A 22,556-nucleotide genomic window follows, 5' to 3' on the forward strand; every position below is an offset into this window, starting at 1 on the left:
TGGGGCTTTAGGGTATGTCTAGGGCTGGTGGTGGGAGTGAGGTCTGGGGCGCTAGATAAATTATAAGGGTAAATATTCATGGTGAATGTAAGGGAGACCCTGTTTCTTATTAAATTTATATACTCCACTAGATTCTGGGTATAAAGAGTTATAGAGTTAAAGAGTTAATAGTAACCCTGTTAATGTACTTCTGAGCTGCTACTATAGCCCTGGGGCTGATCAAATGTGAGACTCGGGAAGTCCCAAGGCCTATATTAATGGGATCCATTTCAGATTTTCTTGAATCAGGAGAGTGCTGGGGTTTGTATCCCTGAAGAGACAACGTAGTCATTTGTGCCTCAGAGAGAGGCAGGATTTAAAAAAAATCTACTGCCATGGCCATAATTTTACAGAATTCACCTGAGGAAAGGAAAATCTTTTACAGAAATCGATTGGTAGATACTCCATAATTCAACGATAGTCTTTTGAAAAATTAACATTTGGTACACAACAAACCTAAAAGAAGAATCTTATGGGATCCCTAAGAGAATTATGTAGACTATACTAGCAGAGAGGTAATTCCCTTTGCCTTTGGGGTTGGGCTTGTTCCCAGTTTCTTGATGAGGAACCCCAAAAATGAAGACTAGTATAAAACCCAGTAACAGCAAAGTCACATCAGACATGCATTTAACTTAATTGGATTCCATAATATTGGTGAAAAAAACAAAAGGAAAGATGAAAATTTACATAGAACCCAGTGCCAGCTTGCCATTTTATTAAAAAAACTGAAGCCCACAGGCAATGAATGGAATCCGTCAAATCAGCAATAAAATCATTGCTAGTTTTAAACCTATTTTTTAAATGTGAGAAAGAGGTTACGGATTTCCCTGATCAGTGGCAAAAAAACCAAACATCTGCCAGGCAAGTGGGTGGTCCAAGTCTTATAGGAAGAGCTTTGATAATTAACGGAGGGCTAAGGAAGAGTTAGACGAACTGGCAAAGTCATATATGGAAGATGGAATGATGACAATGAACAGGAAGGGCCAATAGAAGAGAATCTTCATTAATTTGCCAAAATATTCCAAGCAGAGAAATTGAGTGACAGTTTCTGAATGTAATATCTCTATGGATATTACAATAAGCATTAAATGTTTTTTGTGAGCATATTTATACATAGATTATATATACAAAACCCCATATATGCTTTACATGCTAACTTTAAAAACTAACCTCTTCATATCATGCAACGCCATTCTTTCCTTTTCCAGAGTGCATCTGAGTCAGATCCCAGAAATCCCAAGTTAGTTGGGGGAGAAGTAAAATCTTGTATTATGCACGTGGGGATATAAGCCAGTATATGGAGGTTTTCTTCCATTATTATAATTTGATTTGTGTTCACAGGTTGGTAAGGCTTAGAAAAATTCAAATCATACGAGATGTAGAGTAAAAATTACGAAGTTTTCATTAAAGAGTCTGGATCATATTATTTCCAATAAATCCTTTTGTTGACTTTTATAAAGTTCTGGAATAAGAAGCTCCCCTTTTTATTCTGTATTTCTTTTAATAGATGTCTGGTTTAAGGGGATTTTACCTACTTTACCATTAGATTCAAGATTTTGACACTCAGATTACATTAATCTAGGTAAGGAGTCCCCTTTTGAAGAATTTATTCCTTTTAATTCTGACTTAAAATATCATTGTGTTATAGTATGTATTTAAATAGCAATAAATACTATCTTTCAGTTCAGAGTACTCTAACTATGGTATGTTATGTGCTAACTGTGGTATGTCATATGAATTCTAATTATGTTCCACAAATATTTTATACTGTGATTAATGTGATTGAGTCCTGAAGATAGGTAGTGAAGGAGAAAAAGGTGAATCAGTCAGTTCCTCATCTTCAAGAAACCCCTGGTATTTTAAGATAAATTTACATTTAAGGAAATTATTATGACAGGGCATATGGGCTAATAGCTATTAAAGACAAGGCACAGAAATAATACAGAAAAAATAATAATTAATCTTATCAGAAGGAGTCAGGGAAACCTTCCTGGAGGAGGTGAACCACAAGAAGGGCTTCACAGATAACCAAAGAGGGAAAAGGTATTCTGAGAAGAGGATATGCAAATGTGTATAAGTATGAAACAGCATGCTGTGTTTGGGTAGTATTTCAGTATTAAAGTGTGAGTGTGGGATGCCTGGGTGGCTCAGTGATTGACCATCTGCCTTCGGCTCAAGTCCTGGTCCTGGGGTCCGGGATCGAGTCCCACATCCAGCTCCTTGTGGGGAGCCTGCCTCTTGCTCTGCCTGTGTCTCTGCCGCTCACTCTATGTGTCTCTCATGAATAAATAAATCTTAAAAAACAAAACAAAACTGTGTGTGTGTGTGTGTGTGTGAGTGTGTGTGTGTGTAAAGGAGGCCAGAGAGACAAACAGGGTCTTAATTACAAGAGACCTTTTAATTTTTTTGCCAGGATTTATTTTGTAGATTATGGAAAGTCATTTAAAGTAATTAGTCTGGAGAGAGATGTGTTCAAATTTGCTCTGTAAATAGAGCATACTACACACCTTGCTTTTTAACCTGCTTTTTAAAATAAAAAATATGGTGAGGATAGCTTGCACATTAGTAAATTTGCATCTGTAGCAGTAATTAAAATGGTAGCATTGTATTCCATGGGTAATTCCAGTATTTAATTAATCAATCCATTATGTTAGATAATTAAGATACTGGAGAGTTAAGTTTTTGAAAGCAATAGGGTTCAGTCTAGAACATATGTTTTGATTGAGATGCTTATAATACAGTCAAGTGGGAATATCCAGAAGTTGCTTGAATATATAAATGTGGAGGTTGGGAGGAAGATCTGAGAAAGTAGGCATAAATTTGGGAGTCATAAGTAGATTGATTAGTTAAAACTAGCATTTAATGGCCAAGGAAAAGTAGACGCACAATTAAAAAAAGAGTAAAGGAGATAGGCCCTTTGGAAACAGTAATTGTTAAGCAGTAGGTTGAACAATAAGGGATTAAGAAGGAAAAGTTAGAGAAGTAGGGGAAAAAATCCAGAGAGTATGATGTCAGGGAATCCAGGGGAAGGAAGAGAGTTGATTCTCATAACTTTTGGAGACATCAGACTGGGTTCTACCATTATTCTCATTCCACAGAGGTTTAAAGCTCTTGCCAAGGCCAACACAATTGTAACAATAGAACTGAACTGCTGATCTTGATTGGCTAGCCCAAATCTTAATGGAGTCAGCACCAGATTTTATGACTCAGGTAATTAAAGAAGAGCATAAAAGTATATCAAAATAAGCTCCAGAAGCTAAAATTAAGATGGAATCTGTAGGAGATATAATATGTAGAAAAAGAACATGTTCTTAAATTATAGCAGGCAAAGGATATCCCAAAATAGGCTGGGAGAGAAAGATGATAAAAATGTCTTTAAAATGTTAAGTCTCAAATTTAAGAATATGGTGGATGAGATGATCAGAGAAACACTACCTAGTATAGCTGATACTTTTACACAAGATGGACTGAAAACAAACATAAAAAATAAGTTTCTAAGGAAATTTGTTTTGAAATAATTTGAAATTTATGGAAAATTTGCAAAAATAGTACAGAGAGTTATGTATATTGTTCTAGCTAGCCTCCTCTAATCTTGACAACTTACAAAACCATAGAGTAGTGAATGAACCAGGAAATTAATATTGGTACAGTACTACTAAATAAACTACAGATTTTTCTAAATTTCACCATTTTTTCCCTTATTGCCACATTTCTACTCCAAGATCCAATTAAGGATCCCACAATACATTTAGTTGTTGTGTATCATCAGTGTCTTCCAGTCTTTAACATTTCTTCATTCTTTTCTTTCCTTTCATGGCCTGGATACTCTTAATGAGAATTAATTGGTTATTCTGTAGACTGTTTATCTCAAATTTAATTTGTATGATATTTTTTCATGATTTATCTGAAACTATGCATTTTAGGTAAGAATGCTAGAGAAGGGATGGATGTCCTGATTGCATACTAATGGGGGATGTATGTAATGTACATGTTTTATTACTGGTGGTATTAACCATGATCACTTGATTATGGTGATATTTGTTCATTTATTTCACCATAAAGTGACTAGGATTCCCTCTTCATCTGATAAATACTTGAAGGAGATAATTGTTTCTTATTGAATTATAATTGACATACAATTTTATATTAGTTTCAAGTGTACAACATAATGATTTGATATTTTTATACATTATAAAAGAATCACCATGATAGGTCTAGTTACCATCTGTCACCATTCAAAGCTATTACGATATTATGGACTGTATTCCCTATACTGTAGATCATATTCCTGTGACTTATTTATTTTATAACTGGAGGTTTATACCTCTAAATTCCCTTTACTTATTTCACCCATTCCTCCACCCCCTGTGCCTACACCAGTTTGTTCTCTGTTTCTATGGTTTGTTTTGTTTGTTTCATTTTTTGGATTTCACATATAAGTGAAATCATGTGGTAATTGTCTTTGTCTAACTTACTCACTTAGCACAATACCCTTTAGGTCCATCCATGTTAAGGCTTGATTTTACTCTTTTTTTAATGGCCAGTAATATTTCATTGTGTGTATGTGTGTGTGCATACAGACAAATGCACAAATGCACACCATATCTTCTTTATCCATTCATCTATTGTTTTTAAGATTTTATTTATTTACTCATGATAGACACAGAGAGGGAGAGAGGCAGAGCCACAGGCAGAAGGAGAAGCAGGCTCCATGCAGGGAGCCTGACATGGGGCTCGATCCCGGGTCTCCAGCATCACGCTCTGGGGCGAAGGCAGGCGCTAAACCGCTGAGCCACCCAGGGATCCCCTCCATTCATCTATTGATGGGCACTTAGATTGCTTCCATATATCAGCTATTATAAATAACACTGTAATGAACATGGGAGTACAGGCATCTTTTCAAATTAATGTTTTTGTTGTCTTCAGATAAGTACCGGAAGTGGAATTGCTGAAATTAAAGTCCATTAGTAGATCTTGCTTGGAACGATTATTACTGTGGTGTTTGCTAACACTGATTTTCTCTCATTTATTCTACATTTATTAATTGGTATTCCTCCGTAAGGAAGAGTTTTATTTTATCCCCCATATATTTATTCAATTATTTTTATATTAGTATAAATTCAGATATGAATATTCATTTAATCCAATGGATTATAAAAAAATTCAATGGGTTATAATTTGATGCCATCAATATTTACTTTGTTATTCAAATTGTATTTTTTTTAAAGATTTACTTATGAGAGAGAGAACACGCATGAGCTGGGGGAGGGGCAGAGGGAGAGGGAGACAGATTCCCTGCAGAGCAGGAGCCCTACACAGGGTTCATTCCCAGGGTCATGACCCCAGCTGAAATCAAGAGTTGGGTGCTTAACCCACTGAACCACCCAGGTGCCCCAGTTATTCACATTGTTTTAGCTTTGGCCATTGAGTGTGCCATTTGCTTGGCTTTTTGTGTCAGTCATTTAAAAACTATGTAGATAGTGTTACATAAGTAAAGGGGCTCTTTTTTTTCTGAGGATGTATGTTAGTATTTACTGATCTAGTCACTTGCTTTTGATGGGACATGTATATGGGGAAAAGTAGACAAATCTTGAGGTTTTCAGCAGAGTGAAGACTGAATAGACAACCTGCTTAAAGTTTCTCTTACAAATAACATGTTAAATGAAAGAACCAGGAGAAACTCTTAATAGAGCAAAATAGTGGAACAGCATATCAGCCTTGGCCTTGGATCCCGGTGAAGCACAAAAAAGAAAGTAAGAAAGTCTTCCTTGGGAATTCCTAACTAGAACCTACACTATCCTGGTTTGGAAGTCAAATCCACACTTTCTACAGTTTATGTGGAAGAGCAAAAGGCTTAGACTAGACAAGACATCCCCAAAAAAGAATCAGTTGGTAAAGTTTCCTTTGCAGGATATCAGGATATATTATAAACCATCCTATGTAGGATAGTGTGGTTTTGGCAATGCAACAGACAAATAGATATATGAATAGAATAGAGACCACAAACTGACATATTCATACATGGAGAACTGATATAAACAGAGCTAACATGGAAGATCAATAGCAAAAGGATTTAATAAGATAGCAAGATAATTGGCTCAGTGTCATTAAGGGAAAAATATAATGAGAGAGTCCTACCTCCCACCATGTATAAAAAGCAATTATCATAGGGTCAAAACTTTAAAGGTAAAGGACAAGCTTTAAAACTTTTGAATACAAAATAAATAAAGAAAGAAATAAATAAAATTTTTGAAGACAATATAAAAGCTATATGATGAGCTTGGGATAGGAGAGAATTTTTTAAAAACCTGAAAACAGTGCAAATCATAAAAGAATTTGACTATACTTGACTATGCTAAAAATAAGTCTTTGGATTTATTTTTTATCAAAAGATACCAAGAAGAGTATGATTATATAAACCATAAATTGGAAGGAATTACCTGCAACATGTATTGCTAAAACGTATTAGTACCCAGAGTATATAAAGAATCTGATCCACTGATAAAAAGACAATCCAATAAGGAATGAACAAAAGATAAATACACAAATGGAGAATTTCACAGAAGAGGAAACATGATTGCCCAATAAATATATTAAAAATGCACAAGCACACTAATAATAGAAAAGTGAAAATGTAAACCAGAGTGAGGCAATACCATTTCAAACTCACCCAAGTGGCAGATACAAAGTCTGACGATACCAAGTGCATCCTTTGTGCAGGAGTTGGTGTCTTGGTGATAAGACTAAGCTCAAATTTCAGGTTTGCTACTTATCAACGGTATTTGGTAAGTCGTGCAAATTCTACCTTAAGTTCTTTCACCTAAAACATGCAGAATATAATTTCTTTGCAGAGTTCTGAGGAACAAAGCTAATGCACCACCAGCATCTGACATAGAATTTGGCAAAGAGAAGGGATCATGGATGATGGCTGCCAAAATTGAGATAAATTGGGGTGGTAGCCTGGGAGTATAGTGTTTATACCAAAGTTGCACTTGACATAATTATTTTGGAGTGAGTGTTTTAGGGTTTTAAATATCACTGTCAAAGCTTATAACAACAACAACAACAGCAGCAGCAACAATGACGACGACAACAATAATAATTTCAGGGCTATTCATTGAGGGCTTACTATGTGCCAGGCACTGAGTTTAATGTTTTCTATTCATTGGTCCATGCAATACTTTACAAAGTAAGTATTATTATCTCCATTTTATGGTTGAGGAAATTGAAACTGAAAGACGTTACTTAATTAACTTGCCCAAGGTCACACATAGCTAGTCATCGGTAGTCCTGGTCCTAGGAGTGGAACAAGCCAGGGTCTCTGGCTTGACTATATTTCTCTAATGCAGACATTCCTCTTCAGCAGACAGATACACAGAAACAGAGCTTTTGACTTATAAGCAATTTTCACAATTAGTGGCATCAAGATTAATTTATGTGCAAAATAGTGTGATGAACCCATGCCAGTATTTAAAAAGAAAGGGGAGGGGGACCGGTGAAGAATTTCAGAGTTTCTGGCAGTGTGCTGTTAGGATTTCCAGCCTAATCTTTTGTTAGGGTATTGCTATTTTTGACAGAAATGAGGAAAGGAAAAAGGGAGAATTTGGAGTCAAAGCCAGGTGACCTGAACAGTTCTCTTTATGTCATTGGAACTTCCACCTGCCCACTCTGGGGAGCTCTACATTCTAACTCGCTTCAAGAATAATTAGAATATCTCTCAGAATGAAATAGGATGCTAACATTCATGATATATTCATATGCAAAACTTTTTAAAAAGTCAATTTCACCCCTTTTAACTCCTTAAACCAACCAAAATCATGCCTTTCAAACCCCCACGTTAGTTAATACTGGGTTTCCTCCAAACACAGACATGACTCTCAGAGTGAGACAGGGTCTAGTAGTATTTGTGGTGCAATCTGTTTCTTGTTGTGCAAGACCTCAGGTGATGATTGCAAAACATGTTCTGGCGTCAAAGTTGAGAAATTTATTGTCTCTTTAGGAATCTTCATCTATCTTCAGAGAGCTCTCATTATTAACAACAACAAAAGCAATGATATTTTTTATTCAGAGTTTATGATGTGCCAAGTACTGTGCTAAGTGTACTACATAGATTATCTCATCATTCATCCTCATAATAAGCTCTGGGACATAGATGCTATTACTATCTGCAATTTATAGAATAAGACATGGAAGTTTTGATCCATTTGTCATAATTTCAGCATCTTCAGAGTAAACTCTAATTTACTTGGCAACACTTAGACATTAGAAAATAGCACAGAACACTTGGAATTAAATTTGAGCTCCTTTGGGTTAAACTTTTTTTTATGTTTAATTGGTTTTCTACATTTCACTATTGTAGAAAATGTGGAATAGGATGGGCATCTGATTGAAGAAAAAAAGGATAAGAAGAGAACATCTTTATTTCTTCACACACAAAATGTGACACCCTAGGGCCTTTCTGCATTCCCTCTTATGTAGACTTTATTGTTCCACCATTTTTTTTTTAAAGATGCAAGGTTGGATTTATAGGACAGAAAAAAACTCTTTCTCTGTATCCTTCCACAAGTTTTCTAGGTCATTATTTGCAGAAAGTACACAAAGTCTAAGGATGGTGCATTTCTAAATTATATTAGACATGTCTATAGGTAACGCAAATACATAGCACATATCATTCAAAACAGAAAAGGGACAAAAGTAATTATCATGATATACATCAGCAAAATGGAGGAATTCACAAAGTCAATCAATGTTTGTTTTCTCTAATGAAGTTTTGGACGTCCGTTGCAACAACCGGTGTTAAATTTCTTTTCTATACGCATGTAAAATTATTTATTCTTCCAATGATTTACTTATAATTTGGATCATGTCCAAAAGATTCAACTTTTCTTAAGGGAAACAGTTACTTTTAAGCCATCAGTTATCATCGCAACCTTAAGATTAGTACTTTTGTTGTAAGATTAGACATTTATGAGTGTGTAATTTTAAATCCTTAAGATGTAAAAGATGGTTAGAAGCTTGAAGCTTTAGAGTATTTTAACCTTCATTTTTTTCCTTGAAGTCACAAACACTATAGACCTTACATATGTACAGGCTGCGTGCGTTGTAGTCTTTTAGTCAGATATTTAACCTAAGTTATATGAAATGACTACGTTTGTCTTTATTAGTGTCTGTTATAGAAATCATATGTGAAGAAGCAACACTTTATAGTGCTCAGGGTTCATACAGCTTTGTCATGCCGAGGGAAAGGAAAAATCACTTGATGGTGGTATGATCGTGTCTATCTTCCAACATACAACTAACTATATGTCACATAGGACTGATTAATGCTAGCCCACACTAAAGCTGTTCTGGTAAAGGCAAACTGTCTCCAATAAAGAAAGAGAAAGCCCTTCAGGCAGATGGCCAGTTTAAGAATAAAAATTAGCCTACAGTCTTCATTTATACTATTTGAAGGCATAAGTGAGAACTTATTTTAACCAAAAAAACTGTGATGTATTTTTAGTATCTTGCATGGTGTTTGAATGGATTTTACACTTTCAATTAAATCAGAACTAAGTTAAAATAAACTCCTAACACTACTATCATCTCTTCAGAATCACTTGTCTTGAGTCTACCTGTCAGTATATTCTCCTCCCTTGCAAGATACACAATAATCTCTTAAAATCATAGAGTTCTATGAGGCTGTAACAGCTGACGTGGTTTCTTGCTGCTTGTGGTTGTAGCACTATTCCTGAGTGATTGCTTTTATCAATGGTAATATCACTGGGGCACCTGGGTGGCTCAGTGGTTGAGCATCTGCCTTCGGCCCAGGGTGTGATCCCGGGGTCCTAAGACTGAGTCCTGTATTGGGCTCTCCATGGGGAGCCTGCTTCTCCCTCTGCCTGTGTCTCTTCCTCTCTTCCTCTGTGTCTCTCATGAATGGGTAAATAAAATCTTAAAAAAAAAATAGTAATATCACTGTTTTATGTTACTAGATTTCTGAACAAACACTTAAATTTATTTTGGGGTCACTCTTTTTTTTTGGAAAGTTGTGATTTATGTATGCATTATTTTCAATTTCCAGTGGGATCAGCTTTTATAACAAAATACCAGCAATAACACAACCAAAGTCCCAAATCCTTTGCTGGATCCTCAGCATCCCACCTACTTCCATTTCTACTAACCTCTACTATCTATCTGGCTTCTCAATGAGTGTAGTCATGAATTAAGTCATCTTAAAATATTGTGTTTTGATTTGGCTGAACAGAAACCTACTGCCTGTGTATTACCTTAAGAAGGGAAAAGATAAGAGTATATTAGACTATAGGGATACCAAGATGCCTGGGTGGCTCAGTGGTTGAGCCACTGCCTTTGGCTTGGGGCATGATCCCAGGGTCCTGCGATCGAGTCCCACATCGGGCTCCCTGCAGGGAGCCTGCTTCTCCCTCTGCCTGTGTCTCTGCCTCTCTCTGTATCCCTCATGAATAAATAAATGTTTTTTAAAACAAGAAAGAAAATTTTAGACCACATAGTTTATTATTATCTAATCTATTTCTCACAGTATTATATATAATATAGCGTTATACAATACTATGACAAATAAAAGGTAGAAGAGACAAGATCTAATGCAACAAATCAGTGAATTACATTTTCATGAATGGGATTACTTCAGCTTTTCTAAGATGACACTGTGTTTGACAAACTTGAAATAATTGACATTTAAAAGTTAAGAAATTTATTCTTGCCAAGTTCTGAAAGATATTATTTCTTGAAGACTCAAAAATCTGCAACACTGAGCTTGTATATAGCAACACAAACTGGACTTGAATATGGCCACTCCCTTCAGAAAGGCTGTGGTTATGGTGACCAGATGGCCAGTGTGGTCATAGCAGCCCTAATTTATTCATATTTTCCTGGTATTTCTTAATAGTGCCCATTTTCACTAAGTTTTAAAGATAAATTATATGGTCATTGTAGTTAGTGGTCTTGAGTTCTCTGTAACTCATACAACTCTTTTTTCTTACAATTGGCCTTCTTCACACACCATCAGCCTGAGATTTGTGAGCATTTAAATGTATTATTACTGTCCTAGTATCCCTCATCTAGTTCATACATGTAGAAATACACAACAAACTCCGCCTTCATGATGGATAGAAGCTTTTGTTGTACTTTCCCCATTAGTATTACCTTCTGTTTGCTTCCTCTTACACAGCATGGTCCTAACTAAAGATTCTGTGTAATACCATCTAGTTTTTGCCATATAGGTATTTACTATAGGAGGCATGATACTACCACCATAACTACTATGTGCACACTCATATTTATCTTTCAACCAGGGTTGACTAATTTCATGTAATATCTTCTTACTGCTGCAGCTAAATGGTTCTTAACCACAAACTCAAAACTGGCTAATTTAATTTGCAAGCCCTGACCTGGTGCTTGGTATGTGCCAAAGTCTGTGGAAGTCATTGAACAAACAGAAGTAAAAGACATGCCATTCATATTATCAAGAGTTAGAATTTCTCTTCACAAAATAAAAATAGTCTGTACTTTTGTTTGTTTCACATCTCTGCATATTTTTTCTTGTCTACCATCTTTGTTATGAAGGTAGAGTCAAATGATGTGTGTATGTATGTGTGTGCCAGTGTGAGTGCTGGGAAAGAAAAGACAGATTCAAGTAAAGACATTCTACTTCAACACATATACTTTTATGTGGATAGAAACAAAGAGATGTTAAAGAGCTAGGCTACTTGCTATTTCAGGTAAGACCTCACAGGTTGGCTGTTTCTTGGGGAGTTACAGCAACTTCAATTTAGATTTATGGCCTGAAAATGTGCTTTCATCAATTTTACCAGTGTCAGTTGTCTGCTCAAGGATGACCAGCATCCCTGCAGAGCCTAAACCAAAATAAAATATCCTTATTTTTATTCAATTTTCTACCATCTATATATTCTTGCTCTCTCCTCTGGTAGGTAGGATGTAACTAAAAGAATATTGACCCATAAAATAAAAGGACCTGCTCATTGTTGTAAAGCTGACTGATCCCTTCCATTCCACTACAGGTCATAGCATTTTTCTCTAGCCTTTCTGGTTGAGAATCTCAGTTTTTATGAGGCTATCCTGGGAATCTCTTCTGGAGTATTTACTAGATATCCCTTCCTGGGTAGAGCTGGTTAGGCTCAGAAAACCTTAGATGGCCTAATTTCTAGGGACTGGTTATAAATACTCTAATGTGAATCAGAAAGAGATGATTCACTTCACTGCAAATCATGATTTGAAGACTTCCTAAGTCACATAGTAATGGCATTCTCTTGTATTTACTAAGTGTCTTTCAACTTCAGAAACATGACTACTTGGCATTCTAGAGGAAATAACTTTGAGGTGTTGGCTTTTCCAGTTTTAATGTAATGTCCTCGTAAGAGGCCTGAACCAAACTACCCAAATCTCCAAGAAGTTAATTGATAAACATGAATCTTATATATATGGATTTGCAACTTATTGTTTTACATTGCAAATCTAATAGCTAAGGGACACTATGTTATTTATGTTCATTCTTTCCCTTGGAGAAACCATAATGACTAATACTGTATATTGGGGACTATACTTGCCAAGGAAGCCAAGGTGAAACTCTTGTATCACAAATTAATTGTATCTGCTTCTCTGTTGGAAAGTCCATGCCAGTATAACCAACAATTATTAGGAACTCCCTCAAGGAATATTGTCAGGTGGGTCATTGTATATTAAATAGATACACTTAATTTCACTGCAGGGATATACATTTCAAGGACAATGGTTATTCGGTTCCAATTTTACATGACAAATACTAACAAACTCTTAATTTTCAAGTTCTTATTGTTTGTTTGTTTAGGATCCATAAAGAATTTTTGTCACAACTTTAACTCAGCCATGCTTGATATAGTTAAGTTACAGTCAGTGATATGCTGATGACTTGACTCTCCCCGGACCCAAAAAGCCTAAATTTGTAGCATTTGCTAACTTCCAGAGTGTAAATTCTCCCAGCTTTGCTAATTTCTGCTCTATTTTAACAATTGGCTCTCCTCAAATTCCAGAAAATCAATATTTGGCTTTCTGAAATTTATAAAGGCCGACCTCAGCACACCACTAGCAGTTTTTTTACTAGTTGTAATCTAGTTCTGAAGTTGCATTTATCCTTCCATTGATCTTCTGATTAGATTCAGAAGACACGTTAATAGACCATTTCTTAGAAAATACTATTTTACAAATAGTGGTATCTGTTTACTTTGGACCTATTAGCTTCATTTGTAGCTAGGGACTTAAAAAGTATGGTACTGAAGGAAGCTTACCTCTTAAATGTTCTCTCATTCACACAGTCAGGAAAAGTATGTGGGTGGAATGAAAGTCACAGAGACAACTCAGTGGAGAAAATAAAATGTAGGAAGAAGTCATAAATGAGTACAAAAGATGGAACACAGTAGAGAAAGCATAAGGAAAAACAGAATGTAAAAAATGAGATTGATAAATGGACTATTTTAATTTTTAAAAATGCACATTAACACACAGGTGGCATTTTGGTTATTTGACTGCAAAGTGATTGTAATTGGGATTAATTCTGTCTTCTACCTTCGTCATTTAATTCAGTTTGGAAACTCTTAGGACCATCTTATAAAAATGGAATTAATGTCGACTTCATGGTATTAATTTTATGGAACCATTTTATTATCCATTTAAATTCCTTAAGCTTCACTTTCCAAGTGTTATTTGCAAAGTTTCTAAGGACAATAACCACCTGCAACTTAGGCTTCTCATCCCTATTACTGCAGATCTTGGAGAGTTGTGCTTGGAGATAAGCGTAAAAACCACTCACATTCTCTTGCTAAATTCCTGAGATAATAAAGTGGACAAGTAAGAAATGGCAGCTATTCATTGGAGATGGGGAAAATTCACTGAGAGATTCATCAAAGGGAAGGGAAATCCAATATGATGAGCTTGACTCAGGTAGAAAAAAAGCCTTGGCTGTCATAGGTGAGAAGGAACTCTGAGTGTAGCACTGAAGATGTTGCACAATTCTTGTAATATATATATATATATATATTTTTTTTTTTTTTTGCTGTAAGTCTAGGTTCTGGGGATGAGAATATTAAAGACTGCTTCACAAGGTTTTTTATAAAATACATTGGGGTCCAGGAGGCAATATGTTAGAACAGCTCTAACAACCCTTGATGTTATAACTGATGCCATCTCCTCTAGAAAGAGCTCCTAAGGTCTTTTTCATGTGGTTGGATTTCATTTTTCCAGAACTCAAGAAAGAGAGAGTCACAGAATTGTGTCATTACAACCAGGACCAGGAAGCTACTTGAGAGCAAGAGGTCAAGTTCATTTCTAATCTTCCCTGGAAGTTTTCCCATCATTATCAGTGACCTCATGGCTGGAAAGTTTGAATTTTACTAAGAGCTATGAACATGAAATGGCTTTAATTAAAGAAAAAGATAGTCAATAATTGTTGGTTTGACGTTTATAAGACAATAATTCTGGTAAAATCATACTCCATGAGAGAAATGGAAAGTTCTATTATGCTATTACCAGAAGCTGAGAATAAAATTAATTTAACTTGAAATAAATCTTCACAAAAGTTATAACAAACATACCGGGCAGCTTCTGAATATCTCTCCAGACATCTAAACACTGTTGCCTGGCGAAGATGATTTCGGAAATAAGCTGGGTTTAAAACAATGCTCCTGTAAAAAGATAAAAGAAATGCAAATATTATTAGGTTTTTAAAAATCAATTACCAGAAGTGTGTAGGAATGAAATAACATGTATTCAGTTTTATGTACTGTGTATTTTAAAAGGTACTAATGAATGAAGCCCCTGTCTTCCTGTAATTGTCAGTTAAGACAAATAAACAAGTATTATGGAAAAACTAATTAAGTTTGCATGATAAAAGAATTTTATTTATAGTACTGAATGTCTTTTGTAGATATGACAGTGAATCCAACTTATATTACATATAAGACCTGATGTTATTTTATTTGCTTATGTTAATAAACCAGGCAAAAATCAGAAGTTATTTATGGTATGTGTACTTATAATGAAGGATGGGTTTGTTAGCTGTTGAATTTCAGTTAAAAGAAAGGACCTGGAATTTGGATGATGTGTTCATTTGCACTCAATAATTAGGTGCTTAGTGGAATGAAAGGAACCTGTACCATTGGAAAAGGACTCTAGTCTTGACCTTGCCACTTCTGGGGAGGCCTTCCTCACTTTGGGCTTCATTTCTTTTTTACTGAAATTATAAGGCTTGGCTTGAGGATAAGATGATCTATCTATCCTTATTTGTTGATTTTTCTATCCCCTAAGTTCTGGAATCTTGATTCATGCCCAGATGAAAAGATGATCATTCCCTAGCTGTCTTCTTGCCTAAAGATAAACTGGTAGGCATTTGCCTTCTTTGATTCATCAGAAGCTAGGCACTGTTCAAGGCATTTGATATAATGAGGTGAACTAGACATAGTCCAGGGCCTATCACCACATGGGGAGACAGCTATTAATGAAAGTTTGAAATGTAGCTTCTACTACTAGAGTGTATCTTGTTACTGATGTGGGACACAGAATGTTATAAAACCAACACAGTATTATTAAGCAAACTTCTTCTGAGCCTGTTTTCACAAGTTAATGTGAATCACTTGGAATTAGTTCATTATTGAATTTGGTTTTTATCCCTTTTGAGAATCAAATGTAAACTATATACCCCTGCTCAGAAAAATGCACCCAAACATAATTGCCCAAGTTTAGGGAATTCATGTGATCCCTGAAGCCTAGTCACGTCCAGATGAAAAAAACATGCCAACAAAAATAATTTCATTCCAAGAGCCACTGCTTAGAGAAAGGATAACGTAGAAAAGGAACATCTATCTGGTCCATGTAGAATCATGGAATTATATGATGCTGAGATGGATTGATTGAATGATTCAGCTCACTTTAAACACAACAGAAACCAGAGGGGTTATGGGACTTTTCTAAAATCATACACAAGTTAGTTAAAGAAAGGTTTCAAGTTTATTGTGTTTCCTATCTCTAGCCACAGTCCTTCATACTACACCCATGACTTTTCCTATGATAATTTCGGAATTAAAGGGGCCTAGGTTAGTGAAGTTTTACATCACCCTATTTTGTACAAATGAATACATTAAATCCCAAGAATGTACATTATTTCCCTTGATGATTTCTTATTAAAATGTTGGAAATCTAAAAGCTATTACATGAGTTCATTCCATATCAATACTGAACTGCTAATATTTTACATTAATTCAGGAACAGACTATGTTTATATGTTTTATCCTTGTAAAAGTCATTTTATAAAAGTATTATGAGAGGGAGTAAGAGCAGAGCTCTGTCAGGGGCCTAGGACTTCTGACGAACTAAAATTTTTCTTTCACATTATAGCTAATTCTTCCTTCTATCATTATAATCATTCATTCACTTGTGCATTTTTACTAAGTGCCTAAAATAAGGGGACAAAATCCCCTCACATGGGAATGGATGTTTCTAGCCTTTGACACTTCTTTGACCATGATATGTAGTATTCTGGTATTGCTGAGCTATTCTCTAAGAATCTTGCTTTGTCAAGCAAGTTTTGTTTTGTTTTGTTTTTTTCCAGACAAGTTCTATTGACAAAATATAAAGGCTGGAGAGGAGGTTGGAGTGTGGTGGACACGAGTAGTAGTGAGGGAAAGGTTTCATTAAAGGAGGAGGAAGAAAAGGAGGAGTCATCAAAATTGTCCGGGATGTAGGAGAAAGAGAAGATTTTCAAGGGTAGTGAAGATTGATGACGTAAACAACATGGGAACTATTTCAGTGTGACTTTTAAAAAGGATAGTTTTTAATTTTTTGTTTTCTTTAAATTGTTTGTAAATACAAGTCCTCTTTTTTGGTGTTGAAGAAATACAAATAGAGGACAGGAGTTTAGAAATCACTAGAGCAAACTGGAATAGATTCCTTTAGCCATAATTTAACCCTAAAGGGTACTATGCGAGTCATAGCTTTATCTGAGGGACCCAAAGAAGACCTGGAACCAATCTACCTGGGAGGTGAAGAATGTTTAGAAACTTGAGATATATTTGACAATTTATTATTTCTGGCTCTCATACTGCAGCATTCACTGTGCTTATGATATGCTTTATTAGATATTTGGCAAAGAAATGCTAGTGGTGATTATTGAAGCCTAGGTTTTACACTTTTAATAATGTATTTGATACGTTCTAAAATAACATATCCTTTTTAAAGATGTATTTTATGTGCATACAACTTGTAAAGGAGCTGTTGATTTAGCCTTTACAAGTTCTTAATCAAAAAATAAAAAATAATAAAATAATAAAAGTTCTTAATCATTTATCTTTTGATGTCATTTGGGGAGCAGTAGGAGGCAGTCTAGGACCAAAATGGACAATCTGGGGCTATAGCGAAAAAAGAGACAAACAAAAGCCCCTGCAACCCTACAATTATAATCAGAGAGAGAAGAACTCTGTGCTGATGGGTCTGATTTTATCACAGAGGAAATAACTCTAATTTAGCTATGTTGATAGGGCTTTTGGTAAAAAAACAAGATCATGTTAAAGAGAATAGCTAAATTATAGAACTCATTGAATTTTTTTGTCAGAAGAATGGCGATAGTGGTAGGGACAGGCCATGATTGCTCATTCACGTGACAGCACTATTCTAACAGAATGAGATAATATAAAATAATCGATATTATAATAGATAAAAGTTTTCAAATAATTTCTTCTCTCAGAGATTGATATGCCACCTCTGTTGTATATAAGTTTATATGCACAGTTGGATCCATGGCTGGACTTTGTATCCCACACTTTTAATCTGTTTCCATGCAGAACAAATTGTTTTAATTATTGTCACTTTAAAAGACACCTTAATTCCTGGAAGAGAAGAACTGCCTAATGCCTTCTTTGTGGAAAAAAAACCTTTTTCATCTTTAAAAGTCACGAAAAATAGCACTTGGTAGTTTTCATTGTGTTAAGATAAAAGCACTAGATTAATTTTAGTTAGAATAGACATTCTTGTACTGTTGTCTTCCCATCCAGGGATGTGACATTTATTTTCTTCATTCAAATGTTTTTGTTTGTTTGTTTGTTTTTTTGTCTCCCAGTAACTTTTTAACTTACTTCCTTTTGCTTTTTATTTTTTAAAAAAGAGAAGTTTCACTAATTTCTTAAGTGTTAAATTTTAAAATTATACACGAGAATATACATATACACATATATATTCCTTACTACTTGAAGCCTGATCAGCAGCAACTGAGAACTCATTAGAAATGTAAAATCTTGATTTCCACCTCAAACCTGCTGGGGATCCCTGGGTGGCTCAGAGGTTGAGCACCTGCCTTCAGCCCAGGGCGTGATCCTGGAGACCTGGGATGGAGTCCCATGTCCGGCTCCCTGTGTGGAGCCTGCTTCTCCCTCTGCCTGTGTCTCTGTGTCTCTCATGAATAAATAAAATCTTTAAAACAAAACAAAAACCTGCTGAATCTGCTTTTTTTTTTTTAAAGATTTTTTTATTTATTCATGAGACACAGAGAGGCAGAGACACAGGCAGAGGGAGAAGCAGGCTCCCCGTGGGGAACCGGATGCAGGACTCAATCACAGATCCCCAGATCACACCCTGAGCCAAAGGCAGACACTCAACTCCTGGGCCACCCAGGTGTCCCTGAATTTCATTTTAACAAAACTGTCAGGTGATTTGTATGCATCTTAAAGTTTGAGAAACATTGCCTATATTCATAGTAAGAATGGGATTTTTTCCATTATTTCCTAATTTCTTATTGCTAGTATTTACATATACATTTTAAAAATATTATTTTTGTATCCTTTTGATTTAATATTGCAAAAATGTGGTTTTATTCACATCTGTAAATAATGATGGTTGGTGCTGCTTTTCAACATTTACATCTGTTTTCTTCTCTTACTGCATAGGCTACAATATTTTTTTTTTAAGATTTTATTTATTCATGAGAGACACATAGAGAGAGAGAGAGAGAGAGAGGCAGAGGCTTGGGCAGAGGGAGAAGCGGACTCCCTGTGGGACTTGATCCCAGGACCCCAGTATCAAGACCTGAGCCAAGGCAGACCCTCAACCGCTGAGCCACCCAGGTGTCTCAGGTACAATATTTTTTAAAGGAATTCAAGTAAGTGAAGTAATCTAGGGATGATTTCATATTTCATTGATAATTATGATTATGGATTGATATGATAAAGAATTATTTTTTCCAAGAATTATTATCAGAAAGAAATGTTTATTTTTTTCAAATATCCTTTGGATCTATCAGCATGATCTTGTGGACTTTGTCCTTTGACTTTTTGAAGGAGTGATTTGTATTAATTATTTATTCAAAAGCACATTGAAATTAAGAAACAATATTAAAGTCAAGGATTAAGCAAGTAAGTAATAGAATGACTATATCCAGGACAAAGAGTAAACAAGCATAAAAATAAAGTGGTTTTATTGGCATTGTTATTATTATAATACTGTGATTTTTATAAAATATCATGCTGGTATTGCCAGAAGTCTTGAATATTTTGTCTTTGAACCAAACTAATCTTAGTTTTAGCCATTCTTTCTACTATTCTGTCTTTAGTTCATTCATTTCTACTTTATATTTACTAATTCATTTTTGTCCTCTCTGGATTTTATTATTTCCCTTCTTATTCTTCACTTAATATTCAATTTATTTATGTTTTCTTTCTAAATAAAGAAAGCACTTATAGCTATAATTATTTTTACTGATTTTTACTATATCTTTAAGAATGATAGAGTATGTTTTATGCTTATAACTTTTTTCCTAGTCTCTAATTGTAAATTTGTATTCTTCCTTGATTAAAAAATTATATAGGATAGCATTGTTCAATTTCCAAAGGGTAGTTTTTCTTATTATAATTCTTACTGTAAATTTCTCATTTTATTACAGTTTGAACAGAGAATATATTGTACTTTTCTGCTTTTCATACACATTATGAGTACTAGATGATGGAGTTAGCAAACATTTTAAAGGCATGAAGAAGAAATAATACATTCCTCATTTGTAATATATTATTAGTTAGAAAATGCTATATGAGAACTTATAAGATTTTTAATGATCTAGATAAAATTGCTAAATAGGTACCTGTTTCATTCAGTTTCCTTAGGAGATCTTTTTAGACCTAAATTTTAATGGTAATGATTAACATTTCAAAATTCAGTTTGTTTTTAAAGGCAATATTGATTTCATGATCTTTATTCTCCTCTTTATTCTCTAAATTTAGAAAATTAACTTACTTTAATATACTTTTATTTAAGTCAGTTTTATGTCTATAGTTTGTTGCATTTTGACAAATTTATAACCACACCACAATAAAGATATAGTATATTTCCAACTGCACCAAAAAATCACAATGGAAGTAGGAGTTTCCTATGTATTTCCCCAGAGACAGATATGTTTTTGCTTCTATGTCTCCGCCAGAAGCCATAGATTTTTGTCTGGACTTTGTGAATGAGACTGTTAGCTATCACTCCTTCAGGGACTTAAGGTTTTGGCTTTATATGAGATTAGGGATCAGAAAAGCAATTCTTTGTCTAGGCAAAAAACTTTAAATCCAGTTCCCTTTATCTCATCTGGCCAGTAGCAAGGTAAATTAGCATTGATTCATCCTCCTGAATGACATTCCTCTCACTTTTCTAGTAAAGTGTTGAATATTCTTTTAGAAATAGTCGGTAGATCTAGAGAATTTCAAAAATGTGGATCATTTTTATTTCACCAAAGCAAGATATTCTTGTGGATAAGATGGTGACATTTATGCTAGATAATGGCATCATTCAGTGGATTATAACTAGCTAGACAACCGATCAATAATATTGAAGTATAGTCTGTGTTACTATGAAAAAGAAGGAATTTAATGGCTTGTCCTTAGCCTTTTTTTTTGTGGACAATATTTTCATTAGTGACTAAGATTAAATGATTGTAAGGATGTCTATAAAACTTTCAGATGGCATAAATTTTACCTAACAAGGAGCTAACATCTTTGGTGACAGAAGCAAAGTTAAAAATGATCTGGACTGGTTAAAAATAAAAATCTGATGTTACAGTTTTACAAAATCAGTTTACAAATATGGTCATAGTTTAAGAGTGACCACGTGGAAAAAGTCTGAATATTTTTACCATCACAAGCTAAATCAGATACACTATGACTGAACTATAAAAACTGTACATAAAACTCATGTTAAATCAATCAAATGCATTCTGTCCAAATAATAATATTTTCACTAAATTTTGCCTTAGCCATATAAGTCTATTAAATTCATCTCTAGTTCTGAGCATCTGTGAGAATATCACCATACTGTAGTGTGTCTCGGAGTGTCTAGTGGGTCTGGAGAACATAGTGTGTGAAGATACGGAATGAAAATGATATGTCTAGAGAATTAAATAAGATTAGTGGAGACTAAGTAAGTACTTTCAAATACAAAGACCTGCCATGTGGAAAATAGAATAATTATTCTATGCAATACCAGATGAGTCCAGGCAAAACCCAGTATTATGGAGTTATTAATAGTTCAGTTCACATAAGGAGGGACCAATGATGCAATAGGTTTTGAGAAGAGTTTTCCTTTTACTGGAATCATTTAAGTGATATTTAGAATGCCATCTGTCAAGATGTGTAGAAGAAAGTCTTGACTGAGTAGGAGATTAGGCTAAATGACTTTCAAGTATATTCACAAAAATCCTTATAATATGTTGCCAAGCACCATGAAGGGTCTGAGTTTTTCCGTACTTGCAAGCTAACAAGCTGGCCTGATGCAGTTTCATGGATGCTCATAGAATACATGAACCTCCAAGGCTGGAAACAAAGGACGGTTTCTTATACCAATAGCAATAGGTAGTCTGTAAATCTTGTCGTACTGATTCCTTGAGCCACAATTCCCAGATGGCAATGCAAAGAGAGCCTGATGATACTTCAGATGCAGTAGTTTGCATTACAAGAGAGGAATCCTGAGTTTAGGGAATGTAAATCTTTTACAATGGGCTATAAGCATGCCTGTCTTTAATTCTAGAGGGAGACACTCTCTCCATCCTCTCTAAGGATGTGAGCCGACTTGCCTTTTCTTTGAAGGCTGTTTACTATGCAATCATCTTTGAAAAGAGAGTCCAGAGCAAAGCCCAGCCAGTGCCTTGTTCACAAGATATGAAAAAATGTGGGAGGCCCATGGAAAATTGTGTTTCTACATAGATAACTTTTGTTCAGATATTAAGGCACTATTTGTTTATATTCATGCCATTAACAAATAAAAAAGGGCTCATAACAAGGTACAAATAATTAAAATGTCATAGGAAAATGACAGGATAGCTAATATTGAAGAGTGACTACATTCTCACCTATGTATATTCTGTTCTAGGAGGAGTTTAAGAGGTAGCTTGTAGAATACTTATGAGGTTAAATCAAAGTAAAAATAACTCACAGGAAACAAAAAGGAAAAATGGATAAATTGGGCTATATCAAAATCAAAAACTTATGTGC

At 34.9% G+C, this 22,556-nt stretch overlaps 1 protein-coding gene across 11 annotated transcripts in view; it reads right to left on the minus strand.

Annotated features, from left to right (window-relative positions):
- Nucleotides 1-22,556, minus strand: part of SPATA16 (spermatogenesis associated 16) — a 236,455-nt gene that overhangs the window by 114,878 nt on the left and 99,021 nt on the right. For all 11 annotated transcript variants that reach the window (XM_025425617.3, XM_025425616.3, XM_025425615.3 and 8 more), the window contains exon 4: nucleotides 14,646-14,735. In XM_025425617.3, coding sequence (XP_025281402.1) covers nucleotides 14,646-14,735 — 90 coding nt within the window. The remainder of the gene's footprint in view (nucleotides 1-14,645; nucleotides 14,736-22,556) is intronic.

This window comes from Canis lupus, chromosome 34 (genome assembly GCF_003254725.2).
Source record: "Canis lupus dingo isolate Sandy chromosome 34, ASM325472v2, whole genome shotgun sequence".
Classification (NCBI taxonomy): Eukaryota; Metazoa; Chordata; class Mammalia; order Carnivora; family Canidae; genus Canis; species Canis lupus.